This window comes from Phaseolus vulgaris, chromosome 11, assembly GCF_051622355.1.
Source record: "Phaseolus vulgaris cultivar YP4 chromosome 11, ASM5162235v1, whole genome shotgun sequence".
Lineage (NCBI taxonomy): Eukaryota > Viridiplantae > Streptophyta > Magnoliopsida > Fabales > Fabaceae > Phaseolus > Phaseolus vulgaris.
In genome coordinates this window covers 3488697-3509516 of record NC_143508.1, presented here as the reverse complement: position 1 = coordinate 3509516, position 20820 = coordinate 3488697, and the positions used below count along the sequence as shown (strand labels likewise).

The 20820-nt window shown below is 31.7% G+C and overlaps 2 protein-coding genes, 1 non-coding gene and 1 pseudogene across 5 annotated transcripts; all 4 read left to right on the top strand.

Moving 5' to 3' along the window:
- Positions 1–6185: 6185 nt before the first annotated feature.
- Positions 6186–10158, top strand: LOC137810444 (bZIP transcription factor 29). 2 transcript variants are annotated; one of them, XM_068611733.1, is made up of 5 exons: positions 6186–6484; positions 6586–7859; positions 7970–8102; positions 8203–8287; positions 9603–10158. In XM_068611733.1, the coding sequence occupies exons 2-5, from the start codon at positions 6622–6624 to the stop codon at positions 9830–9832; spliced, it is 1686 nt and encodes a 561-aa protein (XP_068467834.1). In that variant the 5' UTR covers positions 6186–6484; positions 6586–6621; the 3' UTR covers positions 9833–10158. The 2 variants fall into 2 exon arrangements, with proteins under 2 accessions (XP_068467834.1, XP_068467925.1); XM_068611824.2 differs by lacking the exon at positions 9603–10158 and adding an exon at positions 8449–8810 and having other exon boundaries at positions 6195–6484.
- Positions 10159–11641: 1483 nt separating this feature from the next.
- On the top strand, positions 11642–11725 carry TRNAL-CAA (transfer RNA leucine (anticodon CAA)). Its single transcript has one exon. It is a non-coding gene; the product is annotated as a tRNA-Leu (tRNA).
- Positions 11726–11847: 122 nt separating this feature from the next.
- On the top strand, positions 11848–13225 carry LOC137810356 (uncharacterized). Its single transcript, XM_068611618.1, has 3 exons — positions 11848–12091; positions 12197–12262; positions 12972–13225. Exons 1-3 carry the CDS (start codon positions 12044–12046, stop codon positions 13017–13019), a joined length of 162 nt encoding a protein of 53 aa, XP_068467719.1. The 5' UTR covers positions 11848–12043; the 3' UTR covers positions 13020–13225.
- Positions 13226–18879: 5654 nt separating this feature from the next.
- Positions 18880–19675, top strand: LOC150022999 (indole-3-acetic acid-induced protein ARG7 pseudogene; annotated as a pseudogene). The gene has a single exon (XR_016517721.1). The product of XR_016517721.1 is annotated as an indole-3-acetic acid-induced protein ARG7 pseudogene (transcript).
- The last annotated feature ends 1145 nt before the right edge of the window (positions 19676–20820 follow it).

Genomic DNA, 20820 nt, shown 5'->3' with positions numbered 1-20820 from the left:
ATTGGTAATGTAACTATAGAGAGTTTCAAGCTATTTGATAGTTTTATCCTTATGTTATCGTTATATGATCAAATTGTCATTATATGTATTGATCAAACATAAAGTCTGCAAAATATTTAAAACACTTGTGAAGTTCAATTAGGAATGAATATTATTTATCTATTAATACGAGATTGAATTTCATATTTGACCTCCACATGTTGTGTGTAAGAAATAAGGAAGACTAATTAGTAATTGTATATATCAACACTCAATCTCAATTTCGTTTGGATAACTAATTAAAATTTTTAAAAAAAAGTTATTCTTTAAATAATTAAAATAATAAACATATCATTAATTCAAAAGGATAAAAATTAGAAAAAATCTATTCGTGATTATATCTTTTCAAATCATGATATTTTTTTATATAAAAAATTATCATATTAGACATTATTATAAAACTTGACATTTAAGTTAAACACTTCGAGTTTCAATAATCTTATCTTCGAGTTTCAATAATCTTATCTTACACAAGAAAAAAAATATTATTAAAAAATAAATAAATACAATCCATATAAAAGAACTTAAGAAAAAAACACTCTATACCTATTATTTTAACATCAAATGGAATTTTACACTATTTTTATATCATAGTATCTCTAAAAGTGAATGCTGAGGTGTGTCTTGTAACAAACTACCTTCTAAGAATACAGACAACAACTCTTACATTCTCTTTGACCACACACACTTCAAGTCTTCAGCAAACACAAATAAGAGAAAAAGGCAACACAAAAAAGAAACTGTAACAGAGAAAGGAAAAAACAGAAAAAGGGAATATGTTTGAGAGAGGGGGCATGTAAGAGAAAAGTAAAAACAGAAAGAAAAGGGTGAGAGAGAATGAGAAAAAAACGAAAAATCATTTCTACCGCGGAGTGAATCTAATGAAGAATAGGATTTCTTCATGCATCTCATGCATTTTTATTCACATCAAATTTTAAAAATTATTCATTATCTCAAGTCTTAAATTAATTTAATATTTTAATATTTTATTATTAAAATATTTAAAAAATTGTTAATTATCATGAATTCTCGGACTTATTTATTAATTAAACATTTTACCATAATTTTCTTTAAAAACAATTTATGCTTTAGTAACAAATGTTATTCAATCTCTTTTTAACCAATAACTTTTTTCAATGGTAATATTAAAGAACCAAAGTCTTTACTCTTTCATTTATTTGTTTAATTTTTGCATTGAATTTGTATTTTATATACATGATTTCTATTATTAATTTCTTTGTAACTTATAGTGGTGTTTGTTAAATACAATTTTTTTAAAGTTGTAACGATTTGGACCAAATGAGTCCTAGATGTCTTAGTATCCGATGTCAATTTAAAATGCATTAAGATAAATAGATGATTAATAAAACTAAGTTGTACGGAGAATTTGATCAATTCTCCGAATCACGATTCATGTACTAATTTTGGTCCAATACTAACGAGGTTTATCACATTCATATAAATAAACACAACTTCAAAGAAAAATGTATAATATTATTACGCATTTATTGCACCGAATAACGAACACCTACTTGAGCGTTAAAACACCTTTTGCAGATGTCCTGACCGAGAGTGAAGGAAGGAAGCAGAGCTTGACCGAATATAGTAATGAGAGTGAAGGAAAAAAGCAAAGTTTGACTGAAAGTAGCGAACGAAAATGAAGGAAGGAAATAGAGTCCAACCGAACTTAAAGACTTAAAAGAGAATGAGCAAAAGAAAATAATACCGACTGAAACAAAAAAAGTCAATAGTTAAGCCGATAGGTGTTCTCTCAATCATTTTTTACGAGAACAAAAATTATACATATAAATTACTACTTACTCATTATTGTAAATTTATTAATTCTAACAATTTATTTTATATAATCGTTCAAAAGCCTATTTACAAAACTTGTAACAAGAGTTTCAATTTTTTCTAATTTTATATTTATTTAAGCGGAATCTAATTAAAAAGTGAGGTCATTAACATGATATAGCAATTTATGTATTACTCACGTATTTCTATAAATACATTTGTAAATACTATATAAACTTTCACATTACTTTAAATATATTTATACGATCCGTACATAGTACGGGGAAACACAGTAGTGTGATAGAAAGGGTTCACCATAGATGTGGATTGGTGAGCTTGGAAGAAAGAAAAAAACAAAGTTAGGAATATGATCTTTGATGTTTGCAGATTGAAATGATTTTGGTGGTCTATGGAATGAATCTTGGTCACTTACCAAAAGGCACCATAAAGGTTAATGATTAAGAAGGATTTGGTGCAGACGATTGGTTTCATCATTGCCATGGTTTAAATTATACTCTACACTTATCAACCTATCATCTTTCTTCTTTGTCCTTCATTGTCCATTCTTCAAAGCTTCAAATCATCAAATTTTATTCTCTTATTCCACACATCTACAAAATTCTACGGTTATGGTCATTACTTTGGTTATGGTCATTACTTTGCCGTCTGGTTTTGTTTTTCTCACATGTTATCTTTCTCTTCCTTCTCATTAAATCAAGATGCAAATGCATGGAGCCTATTATAAAGTAAGAAAGTAAATTTAAGTATTATTATGTCTAGTTGTTAGTGAGATTTCTAAAACAATGAATATAGTATGTGAAATTATATATTTGTATCTTATAGTAGGTGATATAACAAGTTTAATAAACTCTTTTTAGAATAATATATAATATTAAATTAAAAATTATGTTTAAATTTAATTTATTATCATATAACTGATCTATAAGTATAAGTATAAGGTAAGATTCATTCTTAATTAATCATAGATCTGGTCTGATTAGCATGAAATCCTATAAAGAACTTAACATTTAGATTCAAATGAAACGCAATGATTCTTTATTCAACCTTTATGGATACTATAATTCCACTAAAATGTAATTATTAAGGGTAAATCATCATTTTTGAGATTTAGATTTTTTTTCAGTTTGACAATTTCATCCTAATTTTATTATTATAAGACACATTAAGTGTATATATATATATGACCTTTTTATAAATTACATTTTTATGACATCTCAACTGATTAAGAAATCTTTTTTGTTAAATATTATTGACTTCTATTATTAAGTTATTATATGCGATTTTTTGAATGTATAAGAACTTTCCTGGTTAAGAGGTTAGTGATAAAGGCTTGAAATTCATTTTTTTATCTTCATAAACTACATTAATATTGTAACCACGAGTTTAATAAGATAATATATCAATCATTATTTATTGAAAATTTGATGTTTATGTAGAAAATGATGAAAGGTGAAAGAGAGAAAAGAAAAAAAAAAAGAGAGAGAAATAATATTAAATTTTTAAGTTATTTAGATTAAGTAAAATATTATTATAAATGAGTAAATATTTTTACCGCATAATTAATTACGTGGAAGATTAATTATGCGAAAGACATGATATAATTGGTTATAAAATGTATATATATTTAAACATAATTATTATATAATTAAATACTAATAATATAGTCTCACTTTGTGTCTCATTCTCTTTATCTTTGAAAAAAAAATAGTATGTCTTTCAGAACTAACATTTAACTTAAGGAAACACAGTGCTTCAAGCTAGTTGAGTTAGAGATAAATGCACTTAGTTTCAATATCAATAAGTTATTGAAGAAAACAACTTAACTGTTTTTGCAATAGATCATTTAATGAGATTTGTGTTTGTTTTTAAAAATATTTTTTTCACATAAAAAACAACATAAATTCTCCGCAACATAGAATAAACATATAGATATTTAAGTAATATGTGGTTAACTTAGTCCATGTATGTATGATTTCAGCATATAGATACCTTATCAGACATAAAGAATTATACAATGTTATTTCATATATAAGACAAAATACTTGTATCTTACCTAATTTGTTATTTTTTTTTTATTTAAACTAAACCATCATCTCAAAAGAGAAACCTTATAACATTTTATACTTGATTGTTTTTAATAGTTAATAAAAAATTTAAAGATGTTTAAATTTTACTTTTAACATGTTAACATCATCTAAAGTTATTTTTATTAAGTTGATGGTTAGTGTTTTTATTCAAACTTTTCGATCAATGTAAAAGAAAAGATTTTCCAATTGACATTGATAAAAAAAAATCATAATTAATATATATTTTAAGTTTTCATAGTCAACATTTTTTTTAACAAACTATTGAAAAATAATAACATCGGTGTTTATGATAAAAGAATCACTGCAAACATGGGAAAAAATCATTACAAACATAAAAAAAAATTATCATGACAAATTATAGTTGGCATTCGTCAAAGTATAATCTCCTTGACATTTATCAGAAAAATTCTACCTATTATCGAGAAAAAATAACATTAGTCAACAATAAAAACAATAGTAACATTTAAAATAAAATATTTATCAATTTAAACAACAAAATTATAATCAACCTAAATTAAAAAGAAATAGTCATTGCAATAATATTATGATTTAGTATAATCCACAACTTTCCACCAAAAGGCAAGTTAAAGAGAAAAAAAATAATAATAGGAAAGAATATACAAATTTAAAAATAAAAAATTCAAAAATTTACTTTCTTTTACCATAAATTTAAAATTCTATAATTTTAAACAATTTAATTACTTTCATAAAATTTTAGAATTTAAATTCCTTTAAAATCTTGAATTTGATAATATATTTGATCATAAAATACTTGGACCCTTTTATAAAATGAAACTAAGTGAATAAAAAGTACTCCATAAAATCCCAAAAAAAATAAAAAAATAAATTTCTGGACATAACCTCGATCTGTAAGACTCATCCACCGTTCAAGAAATCCAACCATCCCGATTCAGCTAGGGCAATGACGATGTTATGGAACCTTGAGATGAGCTCTGTAATAATGGGCTGCTAAACACTCCATGATCCACAACTATCTCTTTTTTCAATGTCTATTTTATATCTTACTATTTAACAATCTTGTGCCATTGATATGGGACAGGGTAGAAAACCCTGCACCATGATTTAAATTGATACCAAAATTTCCCCATGGAATTTTCATCTTTTTTCAGTGTCCACACACTTTGTTTTGTTGTTTTTGTCGTCCTTGGTGACCATCATATATTTATATCCCAACTAGTTATGTAAACTCAAAGAGTATTTTTGTTAAGATCAGACAGAATCATAGGAATGAGAATCTGAACAAATCTTTATGCCCCGTCCATGTCAAATTAGATACTTTTGTTGATTTACGTGGAAGATATATACCACAGTTTTCAAATATCAAAATCTCATCTTAAAATTGCAAATTAAAGCCCCCAATGAAGGAAGAGTGGTGGGATTACATTTTTTTCCCGAAAAAGAAATAAAGTATCTTTTTAAATAAAAGGGATAATTTAATGAACAAACACTACCCTGCGCGGTTTCATTAAGTTAAACGTGAATTTAGGCAAATATCTCGTAACGATTTATTTTGAATAATTTAATGAAAAGGAAATAAGTTTTAGGGTATGTAGCACATACTGGTACTACACACGGACACGGACATAATGGTACTACACACGGACACGGAGATACGTATAATATCTAAAATATAGGACATGTGATATGGATCTATATATTATATAATTATAAATTATATAAATTGACAATAAAAATTTATATACATAAATATATTCTAGATTATTTTTTGGAGAAAAAAATGTTTTTCATCATTTATTGAAAATGATTTGTTTCTTATTTTTATAATAATAATAATTTTTAGAATAAGTTTGAGTTTTTAAAAAATTAATGTATTTTTATTTTTTAAAATTGTGTTAGAATCATATTAGAATGGTCAGAAATTCAACGAATACTTTTTGAATTAGACACTTCACATATACGTGTCCTACAAGTGTCATACGAATGTCGGTGTTCGATATGAGTATTATACACGCCATTTAAGAGAAGTGTCCCCACTTCATAGGTTTTATATCTTTAAACAGATTTTTAGAAGAAAAAAAAATGGAAAAAGAAAAAGAAAAAAAGACATTGTGGATTGGGTAAAGAGTGGCTAAATAAGCTGCGGAGACAAGGGGAAGAAAAACCTGGTGTAGGAGAAAACAAATGAGGTCGGAATGAAATTGAAATGCGGGCGAAATGCAAATTGGGGTGAAATGAAATTCTTATTAAATTAAATTCACGCGTAGGAGTCATGAAATCCGTGTAGTAGTCATCGTCGTGGATGTAGAGAGAGAAAGCAGAAAGAGATAGAGAGAGAGAGACGCAGAAAACTTTTTTTTTGTTCTCGTTGTTGGTCTTGTTCGAGAGACAGAGAGAGAGAGAGAGAGAGAGAGTGAATCTTGGAGAGATAAGCGCCTGCTCCTTCGGCATTTCCGTCAGACAAAGTTAACACTTCCAAGACCGACGGTGGTATTATTAATCAATTCAATTCAACTGGCCTCTGCACCATTCTCTGTTCCAATCTCTAGATGAACAGTGGCAAGGTAATGAATAGCGATGACGATGATAATAATTTGGTAACTCGCTCAATCTCAGTTACCTCAATTGTGATGATGATTGTTGTTATTGTGGTGTGCGGTTGCAGATTTTGATTGGAAGTGGAATTTGAAGGTGAAGGAGAATGGGTGAAAATGAAGAGGCCACCAATGACATGATGCAGAGGCTTCACTGTTCTTCGTTTCTGAAACAGCCGTTGAACATGGAGCAACTCAGCATCCCGCAGTTCAATCCCTCGCAAATGCGCGCCAGGCATCAGCATCAGCATCAGCATCAGTTCGACGGTGGGAACAGTAACAAGCGCGCGGGTATACCACCTTCGCACCCGCACCAGATCCCGCCCATTTCGCCCTACTCTCAGATCCCGGTGACGCGTCAGCAGCAAATGGGGTCGCACAACATTTCCCCTACACCCACCCACACGCGATCACTCTCGCAGCCTTCCTTTTTCTCCCTCGACTCCCTCCCTCCCCTCAGCCCTTCCCCCTTCCGCGACTCCTCCTCTACATCTGTCTCGGAAGCTGCTGACGTGTCCATGGAGGATCGTGACGTCACTTCTCACTCCCTCTTGCCACCCTCACCTTTCGCCAGAACACTCAACACCTCAACCAACAGCAATTTGCCTTTACCCCCTCGCAAAGCGCATAGACGCTCTAACAGTGATATTCCATTTGGGTTTTCCACCGTTTTGCAATCTTCGCCACCGCTTATTCCACTCCGGGGCAGAGAAAACCCCGTTTTGGCGAAACCTGCTCAATTGGTCAAAAGAGAAACACCGTGGGACAGGGGTGTTGACCACAGCAATGTAGAGGGATCCGGGGAGAAGAAATCCCCGGAAGGGGAAGTTGTGGATGATCTTTTCTCTGCTTACATGAATTTAGATAGCTTTGATGCGTTGAACTCTTCTGGAACCGATGATAAAAACGGGACTGAAAATCGCGATGATTTGGATAGTAGAGCGAGTGGGACCAAGACTAATGGTGGTGACAGTAGTGATAATGAAGCTGAGAGTAGTGTTAATGAGAGTGGGGATGGTGCGGTGAGGCAGGGAGGGAGTGAGAAGAGGGAAGGGATGAAGAGGAGTGCGGGTGGGGAGATTGCACCCACCACCAGGCACTATAGGAGTGTCTCCATGGATAGTTTCATTTCGAAGTTGAACTTCGGTGATGAGTCGCCGAAGCTGCCACCGTCGCCGGGGCCGAGAACTGGTTTGATTTCGCCTGCCGGTGGAGTTGATGGCAATTCATCGGCCTTCAGCTTGGAGTTTGGAAATGGGGAGTTTAGTGGGCCTGAATTGAAGAAAATTATGGCCAATGAAAAACTTGCTGAGATTGCCTTGACCGATCCAAAGCGTGCAAAAAGGTGATGATGTTGAACCATTAAACATTCTATCTTATAGCTCGTAAACTTATTAACATATATAGTTCATGTTACCAGTTGACTGATTGATTAGGTTTTGGGGTGATTTTCAGGATTTTGGCTAACCGGCAATCGGCTGCACGATCCAAAGAGCGGAAGATGAGGTACATATCTGAGCTAGAGCATAAGGTTCAGACACTACAGACGGAAGCCACCACACTATCTGCACAGCTTACTCTGTTACAGGTGGGAGCCTAACATGTTTGTGTTGGTAATTTAATGATTAGACTGTGGCCATGGCTTTGCTTTCTAATTTTATTGAATTCCTCCAATTATATGAACGCAGAGAGATTCTGCTGGACTCACTAATCAGAATAGCGAGTTGAAATTTCGCCTTCAATCCATGGAACAACAAGCAAAGCTCCGAGATGGTATTACTTCCCTTTCATTCGTAGTTTTTCAAAATTTTTGTTTTATTGATATGTGCTAGGTATCAGTAGTTACTTTTTCATTTATAGTCTTGGCTGATCTAGTCTTCACATTTTATATTATATTTCATGTCAACGTGCATGATGAATACTTTTTGTGAAAGAGTGCAAGAGTACGGGTGAAAGGATTCAGCAGATGGCTTGTAAAGTGGAAACAACATTGCAATTGACGATAAAATTGCCATTGTTTACTTTTATGATACTTGCAAGCTGAGAAGCTTTTAAGTATAGACAGTAGTGTAGAAAAGTCGTTCATGTTGGTCCTTCAAGTTGTGGGGGTAAATTTTATTCTCAATCTAACTTGGGATTTTGGCTTACGTTAGCTACTCAATTCTATTTTGTTGCAGTAAATGTTATGCACGAAACCGGGCCTTTACATGATCTCATTTTGTTAGCTGGTTTATTGTTAGTAATATTTTTATAAAATGTTAGGAACCTTTCAGAAATAATAATCTATCATGTCTTTTCACCTAACAGTTTATACTCTTTGGCGAGTTGGTTCTTGATATGATACCATAACTTTATTATCTAGCGGTTAGGAGTTTCATTCTTGTCACTCTCGTTGAAGGGGATTCCTGGGCAAGGTCGTGTTTCGTATATAAAAATCATTCATTAGCCTTCATCAACTAACTTTTTTGGGATAATAATTAGTTTATTACAGATCCATTTATTAATATTTCTCAAATCACTGAAACTTTATGGCTCGGATTCAATGCTAATAATGCTCCCTTTATTGTAAATGTATCATCAAAGCATTTTGCTAACAATAGTAGGCCCATTGAAACCGAAATGCTTTATATTCATCGTATTAAGGCCTTTCTATGTAGAAGTTTATCTCGTGAGCAACTCGGTTGAAGCACTTCCAAAGTAAATGGAATTATAGGAATGGCATGTAGGAATTATAGTGTAAGATACCTACTCAGTTATTTATGTCCAAATTTCTCGGGGAGAGTTGAGAAATGCTGTGTGAGCCATAACCAAGTCAATTACGTTCTGTTTACACAACATATTTGTTGCAGTTAACATGAGTAATATTGAAGCAATCCCATTATAGGATCTGCCGGATATGAACTTATCAAGCTGAATAAGAATATGCTTCTGCATTCCTTTTCATAGAAGCTTGTTATGTAAATTTCTTGCAAGAATGACTGGTTTTCAAAGTGACATATCTTCATTGTGTATGCTTTGTTTTGGAGACTAGTAGAATCATCCATGACTCCTTCTGATTGATTCTTTACCCTGTGTTTTCTTTTAATAGCTCTAAATGAGGCTCTTACTGCCGAGGTTCAAAGACTAAAGATTGCTACAGCTGAACTTAGTGGGGATTCACATGGTTCTAGCTGTTTGATTCCTCAACATTCTGTCAACCCTCTGATGTTCCAGCAGCAGCAGCCTCCCACTGCATCCCAACAAAACATTCATCTTCAACAGCAGCAGCAGCACCACCAGAATGGTAATGGCAACTCAAATTCCGACATAAAACAATAGCCTGGGAAGGAGGTCCTGCAGCTGGATGGTTGGTTCGTTATATATTTCGCTGCTGTTTCACTGCACTCATTTTCTCATATTTACAGAAAGTTTTCCTTAATTATTATGGTATGAAGTTTGATTCGCATTACCTGTCCAACTCGGGCAAAAAGTTCATATACAAGTTCTAATTCCTGTCCTATATCTGAATTATAGAGCATATTTAATTTCAGTATATATAATATATATTATTAAATTGTAAGCATTATTTGGACATGATTTGTTTTGTGATGACATTTAGAAACACTGTTCAGACTTTCTTTTTGTAAAGAATGACCATTCTGTCATGGATCTGTTTTACTTTATGGCGTTCGGAACAAGTTAATCTAAACTGTTCAATTTATCTTCTCGAAGTCAAAATCAATAATTCAAGTATGAGGGCCTTGCCGACATCTTCTCACGGAATCTACACTGTACCACTATATCCATATTGAAATGTTTTAGCTTAACTTGATAATTCCGCAGTTGTGGATATTTGTAAAACAATGATAAAAAAGTTAACAGTACCTCATATACTTGACAATTTATTGGACAAAAATCTTTATCAACTTCTCACAATTTAGTATCTCTATCTATTTAATTTGAGTTATTTATGAAGCGTAAATATCTCTCATGGTAGCAATGGTTTGAATACCCTATACATTAAACAAATCAATTACTACCACAGTAATTAACATTCACATAATTCATATATCAAGTTCAAATCATCACCAATCACTACACAGCACTTTAACCCTTTTAAAGACAGACAAAATATTATATAACAATGCAATTAAGATAAATTATATACAATATTTCTTTAAACTTAAATCATTCAATTAAAATTACAAATTAATGCTCGTAAAGCTTTAACGACATTAATTATAAATTTCCACGAATATAATATTTCTATAAACTTAAATTATTCAAGAAAAGTATAAATTCATACATATTAAACTTTGATCTTTACAAAATAAATTCATCTCATAGAACCCAAGTATAACTTAAAAGAGAGTTAACTTTTCCTACTTAAAATACCTTGTTAATAAGGAATCTAGTTTTGAGAAAATCTAAATTATCATACTAATTATCCATTCAGATCATCTCTACTCAGATTACTTTGAATGTACTATTTTATTTTAATTGGAAAATATCTGATAAGAGATCAATTTATTTATCTAAATATAATTTTATATAAGTTTAAGTTTTTTTTATAAAATCTCTAAACTCAATTTATTTTCTAATATGGTTGGACTTGATTGGATGGTAAGAGCATTTCATACCCGTCTGATCTATGACCTTTTATATTTGATGGTTTTTCTTATAAAAAAATTTAAAATTTTCTGTCTACTTATTATTTTGAAGTGAAAACTTAGTTTTTAAGTTTCAAAAATGATAAAAATGTATCTTAAAAAAAAAAAAGAATTGTAGAAACAACACTGTTTGTTGTATATAAACATCAAGTTCTGTTTTAGCATTTCTAAGAAACCCTTTATTCCGTGGATTGTGTTGGTCATATATCTTATATATCTTATACTTGAATCTGTAAGTCATTGACTTTGTTTTGCTAATGGTAAGGCACAAATCAAGGGAAAAGAAAATTTAAAATTTCAGAACCCAACCCAAGTCTCAACACCCTAGTTTCACAATGTATATTTTTTTAATTTTAAATCACGAACATATCTTTACACACCTTTTAAACTATTGCTAGTTTTTTTGCATTTTAAAGGCCCAATAATAATACACTAAGAAATTTATAAATATAATTTAGTATTGAAACTAAATATACAAGTCAGGATGGCCGAGTGGTCTAAGGCGCCAGACTCAAGTTCTGGTCTTTGAAAGAGGGCGTGGGTTCAAATCCCACTTCTGACATTATATATTTTTTTTCATTTTACTTTTTTTTGCTACGTGTGTTTTTTTACAGACATAGGGGTTTGGATTCTAAATTCAAAATTGGGCTGATACTATATGTGGGCCTATTGGGCTTTGGAGGCAGAAACTTAGTCTCAGTCCACTAAACGAACACTGTGCTGTTAACGAGTCACCCTCTCTTTTCGGTCCTACCTTGGCTAGGGTTCCATAATCGACAATTGTGAAGCACTCTTTTCTTCATCGTCTTCGTTCGGAGTAGTTGCCTTCCATTGTTTGTTCCTCTCTTCAACCACAACTGCGCCGACGTCTCTCAATCTAATGGCACCTCCTCCAGGACCTTATTCCGGTGCCAGTACCCTAGCTTTGGTATGCCCCGAATTACCCTATTCTCTTTGTTTCTCGTGAAAAACGAGGTACTAATTCAGTGACAACATTTTTAGTATTTTTATCTAAAACCAAATGCACTGGTAGGTTGCTAGAGCTTCTGCTTTTTCCTTCGGCCTTGTTTATGGAAGCATCAAGCTCAAGTATCTTAAGGTATTTTAACGAATCTCTAGTTTTTGTTTTAAAATTCATCCGATCGTACACCTCTTTTGTGACGATGATATGCATTTCTGAAACTGTAATTTGGCGATCTAGAGAAATCCATGGTTTATCTGAAATTCTAAATTGCTGTCCACATGTTGATTTTCAACACTACATTCATGTTGAGTGGGGTTATCAGTTGATTAAGGGATTTTAGGCACTATATTGTTTTTGTGATTTAAAAAATTTGGAGTGAATCATACGGATTTGTTGTTGGTTTGATTAATCAAAGCCCCAGCTTGCCGATTCTCTCGTGACTAGTTCTAATTTCAGCCCAGATCTACAGCCTTAACGTGAATTAAGCCTTTCTGCTGGGTGAATTTGAGTGGCGGCTTACTGATGTTTTGGTTACGATCTTTTGATATGAGTTGTGAATAGTCTCCCGATGTTTGGGAAAGGCTTTATATCCTTAATGGTTGAAATCTGTTCTGGTTTTGTCATATAATTTTGTAATATTTGTTCAATTTCAATGGCATGCATTGTTGTGCTGTGCCATGCGTTGTATTTCTATTGTCTTCTATTCAAACTCCGATCGTGCTTAATGCCTTATATTTGTTATTTCTTGAATTTAGGTTGGTTTACCTTGCTCCAACATCTACATCTTATGATTATACCGCACTCTGCAGAACTTCTTTGTAATTCATGTTTGTTTTACTTTCAGGCAAAAGCCAACTCTCATAAAAAAGCTCAGGAGAAGGCTCATCACTGAAAAGGAATGGGACATGCCTAGGCTGTTATCTTTCTGAGGATGGAGTAGAATACTGAAATAATTCATGACAAGAAACTGTACCATGTTTTCTCCCATTTTTTTTTCTGGTTAAGCTTTAGACAATCTTGAAGCATTGAGTTCAGTGCATCATGAAAATATTCAAGATTTTGCCTTGTTATAATAAATACGATGTCTTTTTTATTTTATTTCCATGTTTATATTGCAAGATGCTTAGACTGTCATATTTGCTTAATAGTAATGCATTTTGAAATTTTTTCAAATTTATTTTTAAATTAAGTTGGTCAGTTATTTCATGTGCTGTGTATCAAATGTATGCAGTTTAGAGTGTATTCTCCCATTACGCTTTTGTTTGGTTGTTGTGCTTGATTGAAATGGGTGGGAGTGAAATGAACTTTAGTCTTTTGTTAGATCTGGTTCCAGAACAGCTAATGTAAGCCCTCTTCGTATGGCTGTTTTCCAAAAAATGTAGTTCTCTCGTTCTCTCTCTCTCTATATATATATATACATATAAATAAATAAATAATTTTTTTCTCTCTGTATAGTATACCTTGTTTGGTATTATAGTTACATCGTATGTTTCTATTATTAGACGGTTGAAAGATTAAATACTTTATCTACTTGTCTTGCTGATCATGCTCTTGTGTTCAAGTTCGAGTTTCAAGAGTTCTTATGTTCTTGTTGAACGGTAAGTTATAGCAGTCTTGTGTGAAACATTTCACTTTTATCTAGGAGGAAAACGCTGTATATATTTGATCCACAAATACTGGAGAAAGTAGTTTGATTTGATCCACGTGCTTTATCAATGGTGGTTTGTATAGATGTTACCTTTCTCCACATTTGATCAAGAGCTAAATACAACCAAAATTTACTGGATTGACCAGTATTTGTGTTGTTTATAAGTTAAAATTGGTTGGTGCTGTTGTTTTATTCACTTACTATGAGTGTGAATTTGGGTTTCTTTATAAATTTCCGCTGAATAGCAAAAGAATCGTATTGTTAAATTATCTTCACAATCTGCATAACTTTGCAACCATATGAATTGCTTTTTTACCAATGAATGAATGCAAGTCAAGCAAAGCATGAGGAAGTCAGTCCTACAAAGTTACGAAAGAGATTTTATTTCTTCGTTAAAGATTATCCATAATTACTATGTTTGATGGGTATATCCAAAAAAAATTACTTCTATTATGTAAGAGTCTGCCACACAGACTTCTGCTAACCTCTGTTTATTTCTCAGCTGCCTGAAATACCCATTCTTCTTTATGCTCTTTCTCCCATGCAGCCCCAAATTTTTAAAAACGCTATATTGCCTCAATCTCTTTTATGTAGCTTCTCCTTTCTTCTCCAATGGTGGCTGGAACGATCGAGAATTTCATATTAAGCAACTATCAAACAATGAATATGTCTTTGTGCTTAATCTATCATTGATTATATATAATTTGATTTTGAAGGTGGTTTCTTTAGGGAATCCCCATGTCGTTAAGATAGTTGTATTATTTTTATATCTGTTTGTGCATTAGAGTGGGATCGGGGCATCCAATATTTCGGTTGTTGAATGCTTAATAATATCGAGAAGCTTTTTATAGTCATACATTTCAATTGTTGTATTGTAGATTAATCAATTTGTTTATGTATTGCAGATATTTCAATATTATAAATCTGCAGGATACTTCAATACATTCTGAATTGCTCAATTCAAATTATTATAATATTAAAAATTAAACAATTTATGAAATGTTCTTGTTTAGGTTTTTGGATAGTTCTATCCAAAATCTTAAATTTACTTGTACTCATTTTATTTTGGTCAATTTGAAATATGTTTCCGGTTGAAATCTTATATATAATATCTTATTTGAAATCTTTGTCGATTCTTCTACATGAAAAATGTACCAGAAGATAATAGTACAAAAAGTTACTTTTTATACGAGGATGGCTAGAGTGGCACTAGCAGAATGAAACAATAGTTGGCAAAGGACAGTGGAAAACTTGTGGAGGAAGAAGAAGCTGCGGTGGCATATTTTTTTCTCTTTGCACCTTCTATGGGTGCATGCAGAGATCATGGAGGTGCAGGAAGAAGGGGACTTTTTTTTGTTTATGTAAGCAAAGCCCGTGATTTATATTTTTCGTTATTCGAAGCCCATGGAATGGGTTTTCTTCCACCAAAATTGGCTGACATGCCAAATTTAACTCCAAATATTTACTAGGGAAAAGACAAAGAAATTAAGGCAGAATTCGGTTTTTCTTACTAAATTAGTGCAATTTCCATTTTTTATATATTTTTTAAAAATATAGAAATTGATTACTCATATTTAAAAAACATAATTAGTATAGAAAAAATCAAATTAAATTAAAATGAACTTATCGTTCAAAATACGCTTTCAATTTATCGTAAAAATTATGATAAATTTGAACTTCAATCTTATTATTATGATAATATAATGATAATAATTAATATTTTTTAATGAGAATAATAGTTCTAATACTATTATTATGAATGTTAAAATAATAATTATAAAAATAATAATATTATAATAATCATTATACCAATGTAATAATAATAGTTATACTTTTTTATTATAATAAAAATACAAATCATCATAGTAACACTAATCATAATAATATATTTTTATTGTAATTATAAAAAAATATTATGATAATATTATAATGAATATTATTATCATAATAAACTTGAAGTAGTATATTTTATTAATAAAATTATAATTATGCTTTTTCATACGATTTTGTTTTAATATAAAATAAATAAAAATTGAAATTGTGTTTTGTAAATATGACTTTCGGGTAATGAAGTGTAATTTTTTATTTAATGTTTGTTTAACTATTATTTTACCAGCAACTACGCTTTGTTCTCAACTAACACAAGAGTTAGCATTTGGATGGTGTGACATTATAGTGGTGATAGTAGTAAAAAAATTGCAAAACAGTTATCGTTTTCTCTCCACTGTTGCTCCCTTTCTTTTTTCTGTTTATTGTTAATGCAGGAGGCAGCATATATTCGAAAAGAATCAGTTATGCCGGTGTTCTAATCAGGATTACTATGTTAAAACGATTCTGGGGACAGCAAAATCATGGGATTAAGAAAACTAAACATTACAAATTAAAATGCAGTTGATTTTGTCCCTCAATGTTTGTCTCTTTCTTCAAAATCTTTTGTTAATGTTACTAATAAACAACTAACACTATTAATTTGATTTGACCACAGTGCTATCACCGAATCTCATCGCATAGATATCTTTTGTCTTCTTTTGCCTCCTACCATTTCAACTTTTATGAGTAGTTAATTACACTAAACCTCCCTCTTATCATTCCGTTTTGGAATCAAATTGTATTGGTACGGGTGAGACCGAAATTCGATCTCCCTAATCGAGATTCGATCTTTCTGATCGAGATTAGAGAAATTTAGTCGAGATAAGGGAAATCCGGTCGAGCCGAGGGAAATCATCACGAACGGTTTGGCCGATCGACACATAAATCCATTAACTCTCAAATCAAGGTCAGTGAAACTAATATGTCATTAAGGACTAGGTAATACATCCATAAGTGTGATTCATTCTACTAATCAGACCCACTAAGGTAAGCCTATTAAAATAATATAAATAACACACATTCCAATGAGAAAGATATGTCATTTATTACTGTGTATCTACCTGAGTGTCAATCACCCGCTTTACTGACTTGAGCGTCGGAGTGCCTTCTGTAGGTACCCCATTCGGTATTCACCTGAGACCGAGAGTCGAAGGAGAAACACGAAGGCGAGAAGGATTCCAGTGAAACCTTAACAAGTTGCCCGACCGAAGAAGAAAAATGAAGAATTCAATAGTTTTCTAGATTCATATGAACACAAATCATGGTTTATAAGACCAAATAATTTGTTTAGTTAATCAATTCAAAGCAAAATGAGTTTTTCTGTTGGTCTGTGTCCACAGAAGCCAGATCCAGTGTGGTTCTCTCACTATTAATCTAATCATAACAATTCGCATTCACTTCCATTTTTGTGCCCTTGATTGGTAATTGACAACATCATGAGTAGAATATATTACTAATTGGAAGGATAATGAAAGCTAAAAATTTTGCAACAGGATTATGTAGTTGGGATCTAATGCAGTTCGAAGACAAAGATCAGGTTTTGAGTTCCCATAATCTCTATGTTAGATATGAGGAAACATAATAATTAATTGAGGCAAGCACATGTAACGTGAGCATGTTCAGTAACTTAAACCACAAACAAAGTTAAGCCTTAATTGTTCTTTCTTACTTGTTATTCCAACTTCAAATAAAAAAATAAAAACAACATTTTGATTCACAACATCCACGTTTCTGCGATTTCTTTTATTAAAGAAACAACAGATCAATTAGTAAGAGGCATTTTCTTGTTTCTCATCATTTTGTAAATTATTATTTTTTAATTGGTCGGTACTAGACGACGTATAATACTTGGTATTGAATATAGTCAGACTAGATAAAGATAAAAAAATATAAAATAAATTAGGTATTTTCATTTTTATGATTATATACATCTATCAATAATATAATATATAAAAAATTATATAAATAATCACATTTAATCAATACAAACTCATTACACGTCAAATTCTGAACATTTACTCAACATCATCTAATGCTAAACATTTACTCAAGCATCGGTCATTTTCAATCGATAGCCAAAACTTAAAACTTAGAAATGATGGAAGAAAGGAAAAAGCACTACAAGAAAATCATGAAATAGAAATCAATTTTAGAGACAAAAAATAATTAATTGATATAGTAACTAAATTAGAGACCATTTTAGAGACTAAAAAATTTTTTGATTTATAAATTATTTTCTAAATTGGTATCTAATTAGCTACCAAGATTTTAACTACCAATTATTTAGATTCTAAATTTGGTAGCAAAAATCTTGATAGCTAGTTAGATATCAATTTAAAAACCATTTAACAATAATAAAAACTAATTTATAAACTATTTTTTTTAGTTTCTAAAATGGTCTCTAATTTAGTCACTAACCACTAATTGTTTTTTGTTTCTAAATTTAGTCTATATTTCATGATTTTCTTGTAATGAAAGACTAGCGAAGAGGAAAAATCAAATTGTTGAACTATTACCCTTGTTGCCCTTATTTTTTCAAGTTTCTAGTATACAATAACAAAATTTATTATTTTATTATATGAGTGAATGGTGTATCATGGGCTGTTCTCTTTTCTCTTATTTCATGTATTAAACAGGAATTCAACTCAAACCATAATAGATGGATCCAAAGTGCCATGAACAATCTTGAAAACAGCTCTTCTAAAAAATCCCAACAAAGGTGCATTGTCTTTTGAAGCATTTCTCATTTCCACACTCTGTGCACTTTTAACACAGTGACTTGAACTCCCACTAACACCATTCATTATTTGATTAGTCTTTAGATGGGTACAATTTTTAGATATACTTTTTAAGCCTACAAATTATATTTTTTAAATCTTAGTTTCCGGAGTTGTACGAAAGTGAATGAATTAAAAATTGATTTGGACAAAAAAGGCATAAAATTAAAATAAAAAGATGTGTAAAAGGTTGATGAGAACAGAAAAAGGTGGTGTTAGGGATAAAAAGTGGAGATATAGTTTTAGCTTTGCAAAAGGAGACCTAGTACAATGCATAGAAAAATTGAAATGCAAGATAAGAAAGCAGGGCTAGTGGGCTAAAGCAAGCCCACATCGAGTCACCCCACTGGGTTCCACATGGGCTTGACTACGACGCAGGCAACAGGCACAATCTCGTAATTATCTCAAACTCCAGTGGCATTTCGAATTCCGCAAACCATATATACCCCACGCGCTCTTTACCTTCTTCCACTCCACCTACCTACTCGACCCAACTCTTCACACTTTCAAAATCCAAACTCCAAAACGAAAACGCACTCACTCTCACACTCCGTTCCGTTCTGTTCTTCGTTCAGACTGTTGGAGAATGTCGCCGTCGACGACCGGGAACTGCAGCAAAATCCGGCGCATTGTGCGCGTGCGGCAAATGCTTCTCCGGTGGCGGAGGAAGGCGCGGCTGGCGACGTCGGACGTTCCGGCGGGCCACGTGGCGGTGTGCGTGGGGCCTAGCCGGAGGAGGTTCATCGTGCGCGCCACGTACCTGAACCATCCGATCTTCAAGATGCTTCTCGCGAAAGCAGAAGAAGAATACGGTTTCTGCAACCACGGTCCTCTCGCTCTTCCTTGCGACGAGTCTCTGTTCGAAGAGCTTCTCCGGGTCGTGGACCGACCCGTACCCGGATTGTACACGCTCGAGGATTTAAGGAGACGGTGCCACGTGGATGTGTCGAGCGGCAACTCTGAATCGTGGCCGTTGCTTCGTGATGAACTGATCTGCTGAGTTGACTCGGTTTCCTTCACCTGAAAATACAATACTCATTTGTCACTAACTACTTTTTTTGGGGTTTGTAATTTTTATCCTAATTAATGATTTTGGGTGAGTTTTTTTAGGTTATTAGAGAGATTAAACGATGATAAGAGCCGTTTGATTATTATTATTATTTTATTCGTTAAAAGACTCGGTTGTAATAGGTGAAATATCATCTCCTAATTGTATTGTAATTTGTAATTATTAAAATATGCAAATTACTATCATTTCTAGAGAAGGTGTGTTATTTGTTTTGATCCTTCTTTTGGATTAATTTTAGTTCAATACACAAGGATATGCATAAAGTTATCTTAAAAAACATTATAAGAATGAAAAATCCTTTAAAACCAGAAATTCGGAAGAGTAATAAATCCTATTTTTTTTAGTTTTTTAATTCATCAAGCAAAATATTTAGTTTCAAAGTTGGGTTTTCGTAATCATATTAAAATATTAGTTGATGCGAGTTTGTGTAGATATTCAAATGTTTGATTATGAGATTAAGCAACTTTTGGTAATTTTTATATTAGGTTAAAAATATATATTGAATTTGGCTACTAACTTATTTTTGTAATCAAAAGGTGTAAATGTAAATTACACGATTTCAAAAACAAATCTCATAAAATTTAATCTCCGTTGTGACATTATTATAAATTTGTCACGTGCTATTATTATTACATCATAGTCTTTTGATCTAACAAAACTCTCTTAATTGTATTTAATCATCATGGTTACTTCAAACATTAATTCATGCTTTATTTTTCAAAACGCGCTTATTATGAAATTACCTTTATTTTGTCCCGAAGGCATGTAGTTTGAGTGATTATTATGTACATAAGCTTCTTAATAATAATAATAATAATTAATCTTTGTACATGTTTGTTTTATTTCGTTTGTATAGAAGGCATCCTAGATTTCGTTCTATAATTTTAATTTTCCTTTTGTTGATTAAAAAAACTTATAAAAATTAGGATAGTTACCAATTTTTTTATAATAAAAATATTTGAAGAAGATTATGTAACTACTAGGTATGACTATTGTTACAATATTATATTTTACATATTATATTCATTATTTTCGCAGAAAACATGAATAATTATGATATTTATTTAATATTGTTAAAAAATATATATTAATTAAGACAATTTTTTATATTATTATGAAGTGAACTTTAAGTTTAACTCAACTCCATGAAACCAGCTCATGAGGTGCTTCTTTAGTCGATGTGGGATCTCCAACACACTCTCTGATAGCAGGTGACCTGATAAGCCCAACAAACACTCGTTAGGATAGATTCAAAATGACTCTAATAACATATTATGAAATGGACTTTAAAGCCTAACTCAATCCCATAAAACCGGTTCATGAGGAGAGA

What these genes read in the sequence shown, in the direction of transcription:
- LOC137810444 (XM_068611733.1), top strand. Translation starts at nt 6,622, where the DNA reads ATGGGTGAAAATGAAGAGGCCACCAATGACATGATGCAGAGGCTTCAC. An exon ending in CACAGCTTACTCTGTTACAG is followed by an intron (nt 8,103 to 8,202) that starts GTGGGAGCCTAA and finishes ATATGAACGCAG; the next exon opens with AGAGATTCTGCTGGACTCAC. An exon ending in ACAAGCAAAGCTCCGAGATG is followed by an intron (nt 8,288 to 9,602) that starts GTATTACTTCCC and finishes TTCTTTTAATAG; the next exon opens with CTCTAAATGAGGCTCTTACT.
- LOC137810356 (XM_068611618.1), top strand. Translation starts at nt 12,044, where the DNA reads ATGGCACCTCCTCCAGGACCTTATTCCGGTGCCAGTACCCTAGCTTTG. An exon ending in GTGCCAGTACCCTAGCTTTG is followed by an intron (nt 12,092 to 12,196) that starts GTATGCCCCGAA and finishes ATGCACTGGTAG; the next exon opens with GTTGCTAGAGCTTCTGCTTT. An exon ending in TCAAGCTCAAGTATCTTAAG is followed by an intron (nt 12,263 to 12,971) that starts GTATTTTAACGA and finishes TTTTACTTTCAG; the next exon opens with GCAAAAGCCAACTCTCATAA.